Source organism: Pinus tabuliformis, chromosome 6, assembly GCF_031772625.1.
Source record: "Pinus tabuliformis cultivar Carrire ecotype Pingquan chromosome 6, CPIR1, whole genome shotgun sequence".
Classification (NCBI taxonomy): Eukaryota; Viridiplantae; Streptophyta; class Pinopsida; order Pinales; family Pinaceae; genus Pinus; species Pinus tabuliformis.
Genome location: NC_142292.1, coordinates 756,715,533 through 756,726,355, shown reverse-complemented (window position 1 = coordinate 756,726,355; position 10,823 = coordinate 756,715,533). Strand labels below are relative to the sequence as shown.

The following is a 10,823-nucleotide window of genomic DNA, read 5'->3' as shown; positions in this document are numbered from 1 at the left end:
AATTTTTGTGAGGGGAAGCCTTGATGTTTCTATTATGGAAGCGAAATTTGATCTCACTCCATGCTCTTACACTAAGCCACATGTTCTTCTTGTTATCATCTCACTAAATTATCTGCGGTAGAAATGCAAGCTGTTAGTCTCCAGCAACACCCATCCCGCCCCAGCCCCCCTCCATGTATATGGTGCATTATTTAGGTTAAGGCCACTTAGCCATACAATTTTTTTCTTTTTTGTTAACCATGGTGAATCGGTAACTCATTGAAGTAATGTGGGTGAGGCCCAATATGAAGCCTAGTGGCTACCGCTATAACACCAAGATTATATCCAACGACCTGCAAGCTAGATATACAAAGTATTTATGAATTAACAAGAGCTGAGACTCCACGAGGGTGGGGGAGCCTACTCCTTGAGACTTATCAAAACAGACCAGAGACGTCCCCTCGCGGGATTTGAAGCCAGGTGGAGGTGACAACATCTCATTGTATAACCACTCGATAAATACATTTCTATTACTGTATAACATATAGTAGATGATAGGCATCGACGCTAAGTTTTGTCCTTGGTGAGTAGGATGCTCCACTCGCGGATGGTGAGGTGCTAATGCCATACTAAATATTGGAAATCCTTCTCATAAAAATTGTCCTAATAAGCCTCGTATATTTTACATTTAAAATCACGATGGTTGAAGTGGAATATTATTAAAGTAACTCAACAAAAGTATTAGTCTTCCCTAGTGTTACATTCATCATTACAATAGGAGATGGTGGTGGAAACTAGAGTCACCCTAACAATAGTTGGAAATTAAGGAATACACTACCAATGTTCCTCGATGGTGCAAAGGTATGTCATTAAAATGTATGACCTTCTAGGATTTTGTGTGGATTTGATTAGGAAAATTGTGTGACAAGAAAGTATCTAGAACATGATGATAGTTTCTAACAATATCAACTATCTTTTACTAGAAAATACCCATAACCATTTGGCCTTCATTGCTGTTACTAAGCATACAAAACACCCTGTTTACTTATCAAATGATCATGAAAAACAAGTAATTTTCTCATCCAAAATCACTTAGAGTTACCATTGAAAGACTCAAAGCATTTTCTTATAATTTCTACTGTAGCTAGTGAAACTTCTTCAATAAGGGATCCACGAGCACCTGAACATTCAATTCCTATTGCATCAAAACTTGGAAAAGAGAAGAAAGAAATGACAACTTGTTACGTGAAGATGAAAATTACTTTAAAAGATAAAAATAAAAGGAATGAACTTGAGAAAAAAGAAATGCTCCTCCACGGTAAAGAGAAAGGTCCTTTCGAATATATAAGACTTTTAATTTAGCCTTGGTTTTCATGATCACTGTAAGCAAATGTAGGAATTCATTTCAACATGTAGACAAGTGGAGAGACCATTTCATGAAAGGATTTAAGATTTTGAATGGTGATATTTTAAAGGTGTATTAGGATTCAACATTTTTTGAACAATGAGATGGAGAGCTCCCATTTCCCTTCCCTTGTTTTCCAACTTTGAGTGCATGGGGAAATTAACTATGGAAGCCTCAATGATAATCCCCATAACATCCAATATTTAGTATACTCTAGCACTAGTGTATAAAGAAGTGATTGAAATTTGAGTCAACATAGTTCCACTTGATTGTGCCCTTAGGGTTTTAGTGTGTATAAGAAAAATAGTCAAACATCCCCACATTTCAACTCACTCCCTTCATTAATCCTCTTGGGACCTTCGTCATCCTCTTTAGGGAATTTGAACACTGGACCCCATCTTGGCATGCCCCCCTCCTTCAAAGAAACTTAGAAGTCACCCATCTTCCCTCAAGTTTCATACAATCTTCATTTCTAGCCATCTAGCTTGCCCGATCTAGTATGTCCACTCACTCTACATAGTTTTCACAAATTCAAAAGAATGGAGGGAACTGAGTTTATGGCACTCGAAAAAATGTTCATCTCTTGAATTTATGTAGCCATTTGGATCAATCTAGATATTCCTCTATTTATAGATGGACCAACTTGGAGGTGTAACAGAAAAGAAATCAATAAACACTATATAGATGAAAGAAAACTTTGTAGGAAAAACATAGAAGCTCAAAACTATATAGATAAAAGAAAGCTTTGTAGGAGAAAAATAGAAACTCATGAGCTAATGCAAATTTTATTCTTCTAGAATAACATAGAAAATGACGCAATTGGTGGTGAACATATAATATATGGAATACAGAGCCAATAATACATCCATGAAAATGAAAATAGAGTATACTAAAAAAATAAAAAACAATATTCATGCAATGAAATAAGTTGTCAAGGTTGTAATTCCAAGGTATTTAGAGACATGGTCTCACTGGTATAAAGCATAAAATAACATATGAAATAGAAGGTAATAATACATCCCAAAAAATGAAAATAGAGGAGAGTAAAAATATAGTCACGAAATGAAAATAATGGAGTAAAAATGAGGTGAAATCTTGATTTGTGTTATTTAAATTGGTTTTTTTGACTATATATATATATATATATATATGGATTCAACACAACCCTTACGGCACTTCTATTGTACAAGTGTTACTCGTCAAACTTTTGATTCAATAAATTCCACCCCATTTTAGAGAAATTAGACCGAAAGAGCTCCCAAAAAGTTTCACTAACAACAACTCTCAAAATAATTACTTTTAAAACCAGTGAAAGTTGTAATTCCAATGTATAGACACACATGACTTCATGTGCATGGAGCATAGAATAGTTGTAATTCCAACATAAACTTATATCGAGATGGCCTTATTTGTATACTTGCTCGTCAAATTCTTCATTCCCACGTCACCCTATTTGTACCAATCCAGCTGGCATTATCTACATCCACAATATGTATGTCTTTCTTTTTCAAAAGAAACAAAATAACTTTATATTTATATTTAATTAAGAGGAAAACACTTCTTTTGATTATAATTATATTTATATTTAATAAAATAGAAGAGGTAAAATTTCAAAAAAGAAAAATACACTTCTTTTCCTTATATATATGTATATATTTTTTTGGAAAATACACTTCTTTTCCTTATATATATGTATATATTTTTTTGGAAAATACACTTCTTTTCCTTATATTTATATATATATTTTTTTGGAAAAATACACTTCTTTTCATTATATTTATATTTAATAAAAGGAGAAGTACAATTTCAAAGTATGTATGGCTGTGACGTGTGTTCTGTTGACACGCATTGTTTTGGAAAATGTGATTCCCGATTTTAACGGAGCAATGCGTCGACGGAGGAGTCGATAGGATAGGTGGGATTCAGCTCAATGATCCTGCCCGGTAATGGAGCCAAGGATTTTAGTGTAAATCGAACCCACAGAGAAGGTATAAATACGGTAGAGCTTATGATCAGTTAGCGGAGCAGAACCCCACAGTTGCGCCGGTTGGGTTGGGATCAACAGTTTTGCACCTAATTCTCGCAATACTACGGTTACTATTGCCTCAGACAAAATGAAGTGGAACCTTTACGTGGGTTACTTGGTAGCGCTGGGAGGTTGCTTAACGATAACGATATGCTCTCACACCGCTTTGGGCGTGCGTGTGGGAAAACGCCATCCAGCGGCGGTTGAGGGGGAAGGGGCAGGTTGGCAGCCCGCCGCTGCAAGGTGGAATGGCCCTGCAGATGGCGCCGGAAGCGAAGGTAATGGCCTGACATCTTTTTCACTGAACTGAACTGCATAAATCCTTTTAACAACATACACAATTTATTTGTTATAACGGCCAGCACCCGAAATTAGATTGTGTTGTGTTGTGGATTTGGCACAGGCGGTGCATGCGGATATGGTAGCCTTGTGAAACAGTTTCCTTTTGATTCAAAAGTGGCTTCAGCAAGTCCAGATCTGTACAAAGGAGGAAAAGGCTGTGGATCATGCTATCAGGTATGCGTAGTTGTTGGAGATAGAGATAGATTTTTTTATAGAATCTTCCATCAACTCATAAAATTCTGTTCTATTCTATTCTGTCTGCGTAACCAGGTAAAATGCACCGGCAATCCTCTGTGTTCCGAAACGGGAGTGACCGTTGTGGTCGCTGACGAATCATCTGGGCAATCACAGTTTGTTCTCAGCGGTACTGCCTTCCAAGATATGGCGTCTGATCCTCGTAGAGGTACAGATCTGCTCAATGCTGGAGTCGTGTCTGCTTTGTTTCGAAGGTATTTATCTTCGCTCTTGTCAGATGAGTCGATGATTTTAAAAAATGGTTTAGTCTTATCTTTTCTTCTGCAATGCATTGCAATGCTTCCTCTTATATATAGATCACCTGCATTTTGTGCTATACAACAGGGTGCCTTGTGAATATCAGAGAACCAATATTGCCTTCCACGTCAATTCGGGCTCCAGTGCTTACTGGCTGGGGCTCCTTGTTGAATACGTAAATGGAGATGGCGACCTAGGAGCGGTCGATTTAAAACAGGTGGGTGCTTTACACACTTCAATTAAATTGCCCCCATCGTATACGCTATATTGATTATTGCAATTATACTTACAAGTTTATCTAACGGCTTCGTTCGTGTTTCGCTTCTATTCTCTTCAGGGAAACTCCAATACATGGCAACCAATGCAACAAACATCGGGTGCAAATTGGGCTTTGAACAGTGGTCCTCTGAGTGCTCCCTTCTCCATTCGCCTTACAACCCTCTCCACAGGCAAAACGCTCATCATAGATAACGCTATTCCAGAGAATTGGCAGCCGAATGCTACGTACAATACCAATGTCAACTTTCATTGAAAGCAAGGCATGAAATATATTTAGATGCAGGAATTCCAACGATTCATAGGGTATCTACAATAATAATGCGACCCTTTCCTGCACTGTTTCAAACATTCTCACTCACTCATTCATTCATTCTGGGCGGATAAAAATCCAAAGCACGGCGCAGATAGTATCTAGTACTTGTCATGATTGCTGCACTGCAGTTATGTGAACTGAACTGAGCTGAGCTGAGCTGCCGATTAGCCCGGTGGCATGTGTATTTCTCCTTGGAATAAAGTTTAATCACTGAGCAGGAATAAAATGAAATGTTCATGATATGATATGTGATTCCAAATTATAATAAATAATCTCGTTTTGCGGCAACTAGCTTTTATTTCATTATTTCTTAAGGAACTAGCTTTTATTTCATTATTAGTTAAGGGATATTAGGAAAAGTACAGTTAGGTTAGGGTCATTACGGTCACATTGTTCTATGTTTTTATTAATTGATCTTACAGTTGTCTTTTCATTTAAAAAAGAAAATATTGTAAAAGCTACGCACAAGAAACCAAAAATAGTTATCAATTGTGTAACTATAAAAGTAACTGAAGGATAACTTAGAACAACTCAAGTAATTATCTGAATACAATACAAAAACCAATGTAATACATTTTTAAGGGGTTCAATGCAGAAGAACAGAAATACAAAAAGGAGAAAATAATTTTGAAACATCTGAATCTCTGAATCCATCTGTAAACAGTTTGTCTATGGCATTTATTTCCTTTCCTCTAATGACTGTGTGTGTAAAATAAATAGCACTGTGCATTCCCATCTATTTTTTTTCTTTTTATTAAACATAGAAATAGCTAGTAAGTTCAATAAAGAAGCCATATGAGCGTTCCCAGCATGGAATTCCTGTTATAACAACAACAATTCCCAAATATATGAAAGGAAACGAAAGTTACGAGCCAGTTCTCAATAGAGCGAGAATACAACTGCTGAAGAACGAAATCCAAAATAGAGGTAACCCATTTACACATAATTTCTTGTTAGCTGCTCTTTTATAACCATAATACTGGCATACATCAAGAATAGTTTCGAGTTCTTGACTAAAACAGAGTAAGACAATACGAAACAGCCAAACCCCAAAAGCCATGGTTGGACCCTAGTCGGCCACAACAGAAAAAGCGAATAAACTACAAGTGTCCAGAGCTCTAACAAAAGTCGAGATTACATACAGACAGAGCCAAGGTCGCTTGACAAATATCCCGATTAATCCAATTGCTTAACACTAATCATATGTATTGACCCCGATCACAAATTAATCATTGGTTAATGAACATTAATCCATAGTTATGTGCTGGTCACATCATATAACCTAACATGTTTATAATGAAAAAAAGAGAGAAAGAAATTGAATGTACTTGTGCATACTTAAGAAAATAAGCAAACATGATCATCCATTCACGAGTACTTGCACCACGACACAATAAACCTCTCCCCCCAGAAAAAGGAAAAAGGACAATTATTCTCCGAACTCTAACAACAATTAAATCATAGAGAAAAATGTCAAATTCATTATAAAAAAAGTCTCAAATTGTTGTGAACAAGCTAATGGTTATTTGATTATGCTTTTCAAATGTCATGTTACAATGTTTGTGGCCTTTGGTTGTGTTTTATAGTTTAGTTAGAAGAATGTGTGTTATTAACTCTGTATCAACATAAGAATGTGGTATAAGATATATGAGTACATCCCTTAGTGGTTACAACACTCATCCTTGACTTTCCAAGGGACACTTTGAAATTGTACCTCTCATTTGTTTTTATTTGAAACATAAAAGTTAGTATATGTACGTGTATTATGATAATGTTTAGTTCTAAATATGTTCATGATGATATGTTCACCATGCAACTATGAGAAGAGCATTCATTTCTATATGTTTCGATTTTAATATATCAGGCTGAAACTTTAAAAGAATTTCATGATATTGGGTGTAACAAACATAAATAAAGAAAGAGAATATGGTTGGAAAGAGTATAATGATGTTAGGTGCAACATGAATAGAAGAGAGAGAGAGAATCATGGAATATTTATCATCGAACAATTATAATGGCTTTGGATAAACAAATATTTATTTTGTTTTACTTGCAAACAACCTATAATGCATAATCATGATAAATAAATTTAAACAAGGCAATGTCACTAGGTTTTTGGAAAGAAACATAAAATCTCTAATGCCCTTCCTCTAGGGATAAAATTCCAATACCTTCATCCAAGTTATGTTTCAATGTGTTCTTCTTAACCACAAATGATTATGATTCATAAAATTTCCCTCTATCCATGTTAGAAGGATAGGCATCAAGGCATATATTAGTATTTGAGGAAACCTTCCATTTCTATTGCAGGTTGTTGTTATCTAACACCCCACCGTCTTCAATAATTCTATTATCTTGTTTTGTGTGTGTGTGGGAGAGCGAGAGAGACCGTGTGTGTGTGTTGTATTCTTTAGAAAACGTTAATTACTTATATTGATGTTGAACCTCAAATGACAAGGACTCAAAAATATTGGGAGCCTACTCATCGTTGGGTTCAATCCATGTTTGAAACATATGCATGAGCATATAAAATTTAAGGATCCATATTTAGGTTACAATGTAAGGTATTGGGGTATATTACTAATTCCTAAATGCCAACTACAAAATGTTTGGCTATAATTCTGTGAAAATATTAAGATTTGAAATTAATGTTTAGTTTATACACACACACACACATAAATGAATATAATTTGGGTGAATTGTATTTAAAAAAACGGGTATTGGTGAATTCTTTTTGTGGAAAAATAAAAGGAAAATTAGTGGTAGGGTATAATTTACACACTAAATTTTCTCTATCCATGAGAAGTAAGGTTTCCTTTAATATCATTAGGTATATCATGAAAATGGGTATATTGATAAAATTACCTATGCTAAACTGGTTATCATAATTTATTTTTCCATATTTTAATTAATACTATGAAGGATTAGGCAAAATAGAAACCAATCCCAGAACCAACCAACTGAATGTTCTAGAACTAAGTTACATACCCTTTCATGCTTAACAAAAGTGAATGATAGCATGGATGAGTGAGTATTCTCCTATCACGATGGACTCCCTCAATGAATTGATTTGATGTGTAGATTGTCATCATAAATATATTAAAGATCTTGGGCTATGGAAAAAATTCTCTTTGGTCTAAAACAAAAGAGTCAAAGGGAGCTTCTAAACTCCAATGCGTCAATTATAAAGCCACTTATAAATATTTACTCAACATAACTCCCTCTCTCAACACAAGACATTAGCATAACTATTATTGTGGTTACACCATCTAGAATATTTACATAGCCATTGACAACATGTTCATGAATGCCCCAAACATTCCATAAATGACAATAAGCAGAACTTGATGTTCCGAATCGATTGTTATTTCCATACTTCTATTTTGATCTAAAATGGGCATTTTTTTCAAAATAGGAAGAATCCTTATCATTTTCAATGAGCATATTATTTGCGACTTAAACTGAAGTTTAAATTAGAAAGGCCTATAACATGGAGAAATTATTGAACACAAATATCAATTATATGATAGAGAATGGTGGATGATTTTAGGTCAAATTTTAGAATTAGATGATTACTAATAATGATCCTATAAAATGTTGCATGAATATAAAAGGTTGGAGTCCTGGATTATTAAGCAATCTAGAGATCAAATGGTCATATGCTCACTCTTAGAATAGAAATTCCGTACTTGTGTTAGATATATTTTAGGTCATTTTAAATTTATATTCTATTACATTACATATAAAATATTCTTTAGGCCACACTCACATAAGTGCACCTTCAATCTGTGTCTACCACTATCCATGTTTCTCTATCTTCATCTTTGCTTTTTTCTAAGAGTCCTTGTTGAACTTGTTGTTTTGTAGTCTATCCTATTCATTGATTTTTTTTTTTCTTAATGTAAAAAAATTATTGAAAGGGAATTTTTGTATTAAAATGATACTTTTTTTGTTTTTGTTTTTTTGTTTTTCTCATGGAAAGTACAACTTGTTGATAAAAATGGCAATTGTGCACACTATTTGTGTAGATTTATTAGGATATTTAATTTCATTGAGGACAAAGAGAAAGGAAGCCATAATTTTTGGGGATGAAATAGTTATGGTAAAAAGGAATCCCTTGAATGAAACATTGCAATTTCATGTCATAAGATTCCACCCATGCAAGAAAACAACAATTAATATTCAAACCAACTTGTAAAAATATAGAATCTCTCTTCGATGTAAAATCTCATAGGCTAGGGATGACACTCTGACACCTTCCATTAACAAATTGTCAATACATACTTCACTATAGGTCTCTTTGATACTTAATTTAATATCACTTCTACGCTTAAATGCTAGGACTACCACACAACTTCCCTCATTCCATGTTGAATTGGCTGCCTCATATATATTCATAACATATTTATCATGTAGGAACCTCAAGGACTTATGAACGGAAAACCTGAATCAACTCCTAGAAAAATACTTTCTATGCTTCCTTAGAATGAAGTGATCTATTAGTACTCTTAATGGAAGTACATATTATTGGTTTTTGAACCCAAACCCCTCTATTGAAGACATAGTTATGATGATGAGAACTAGACACATAGCCTCAATCTCACAGAATTCTCTATCTCCAATCCATAGCTAGGTTGATCACCTTCATATTCTTACCCTTAATACCTCGTTTAGACTGAGAAAAGTTAAGTATCGTACCCGACCTATTCCATATCCCTTGTGTTTCTCTAACACTATGCGACATGTCCCGATTATCACACTCCTTAATGATTGGTTTCACATGTGTGAATTTTTATATTTTACATCCCATATTGTACAATCATCCCTCGAATTATATTTATTTCCTATTCAAAGAAGAAAATATGATAGAGCTTGAGCCTCCGTGTGTTTTCCTCGGCAAGTGGGACACCTCGAAATAAAATTCCAGTTCACATGTGAGCATTGATCAATAGTAGGAAATGTGCCAATCACAATGACTTGGATTCAACATACGCCAGTAATTCAATATTTTGAGCAACTTGCAACTAATTATGGGAGGTGTTGGAGGACTTGTCTGACATATGTGTTTACCAGTAGTTCCATTTTCTTAAGAGATAGTACCAAGGAAAGGACGTATGGCCCCTGAGCTTGACTTCAGTTGGCCAAGGTCCTTGATATTATTTCCCTTGCCCTCTTGATACAATTCTTTTCGAATCTTTTCCAACCTCATGTACAAATTTTCTGCTTGCAAATTGACTCAAATATACACCAATTTTAGTCACTTTTGTCTAACAATATACATATTTTGGGGCATTGGGGATGCTGCGTTCTAGTCCTTGCCTCTCACTTAAATATTTCTTTATATGTCTAGTTGGGATCCAACACACCTCCTTCCTAACTTCCATGCACCTCCATTCCCCAGGCATTATGCATTTTTTAGTCAGGTTGTAGGCTCATTGCACTTCCATTGCAATATTCACGAACCTCCTCCTTCTCTCTTTTCTCTCTTTATTTTCCCGTGTAAGCATCATCCACAATTTTTTGTGGAGGTGTGAATTGTTGTCTACAACATATAGTATTCTAGATACATCCCATGCTCTATAGGTTTAGGTTTCCTGTCTAATTAGCTATGTTTCTATATGCCCGGAACATATATGATGGGAATTGAACACATGTGTTCTCCTTGGATAGTAGGATTTGTTGGTACACAATTTCAATCAACATTAGTGCATTGATGAACAATAGAAAATGTTGTTCCTCAAAATGAATTTCAATCACTAGAATTTAAGATATGTTATTCACTCGATATTTTTGAAAAGTGTGTAACTAAACGTCTCCCTAGCAGAAATTGGAATACTCGTTTGACATACTTCTTCTACTTTTAATTTATTTCTGGTAAGAGATACCACTAGGGAAAAGGTATTTGGTAGCTAGCCATGGATATCATGGATCATATATTCATATGCCCTCCCCCCCTTGATCTTAGAGCTCTTTTCTAATGTTTCCAA

At 34.9% G+C, this 10,823-nt stretch overlaps 1 protein-coding gene across 1 annotated transcript; it reads left to right on the top strand.

Moving 5' to 3' along the window:
- Window positions 1-3,530: 3,530 nt before the first annotated feature.
- LOC149260940 (expansin-B16-like) lies at window positions 3,531-4,915 on the top strand. The gene is made up of 4 exons (XM_089380937.1): window positions 3,531-3,926; window positions 4,023-4,201; window positions 4,332-4,461; window positions 4,582-4,915. Exons 2-4 carry the CDS (start codon window positions 4,134-4,136, stop codon window positions 4,774-4,776), a joined length of 393 nt encoding a protein of 130 aa, XP_089237063.1. The 5' UTR covers window positions 3,531-3,926; window positions 4,023-4,133; the 3' UTR covers window positions 4,777-4,915.
- Window positions 4,916-10,823: the final 5,908 nt, after the last annotated feature.

What these genes read in the sequence shown, in the direction of transcription:
- LOC149260940 (XM_089380937.1), top strand. Translation starts at nt 4,134, where the DNA reads ATGGCGTCTGATCCTCGTAGAGGTACAGATCTGCTCAATGCTGGAGTC. An exon ending in GTGTCTGCTTTGTTTCGAAG is followed by an intron (nt 4,202 to 4,331) that starts GTATTTATCTTC and finishes GCTATACAACAG; the next exon opens with GGTGCCTTGTGAATATCAGA. An exon ending in GAGCGGTCGATTTAAAACAG is followed by an intron (nt 4,462 to 4,581) that starts GTGGGTGCTTTA and finishes TATTCTCTTCAG; the next exon opens with GGAAACTCCAATACATGGCA.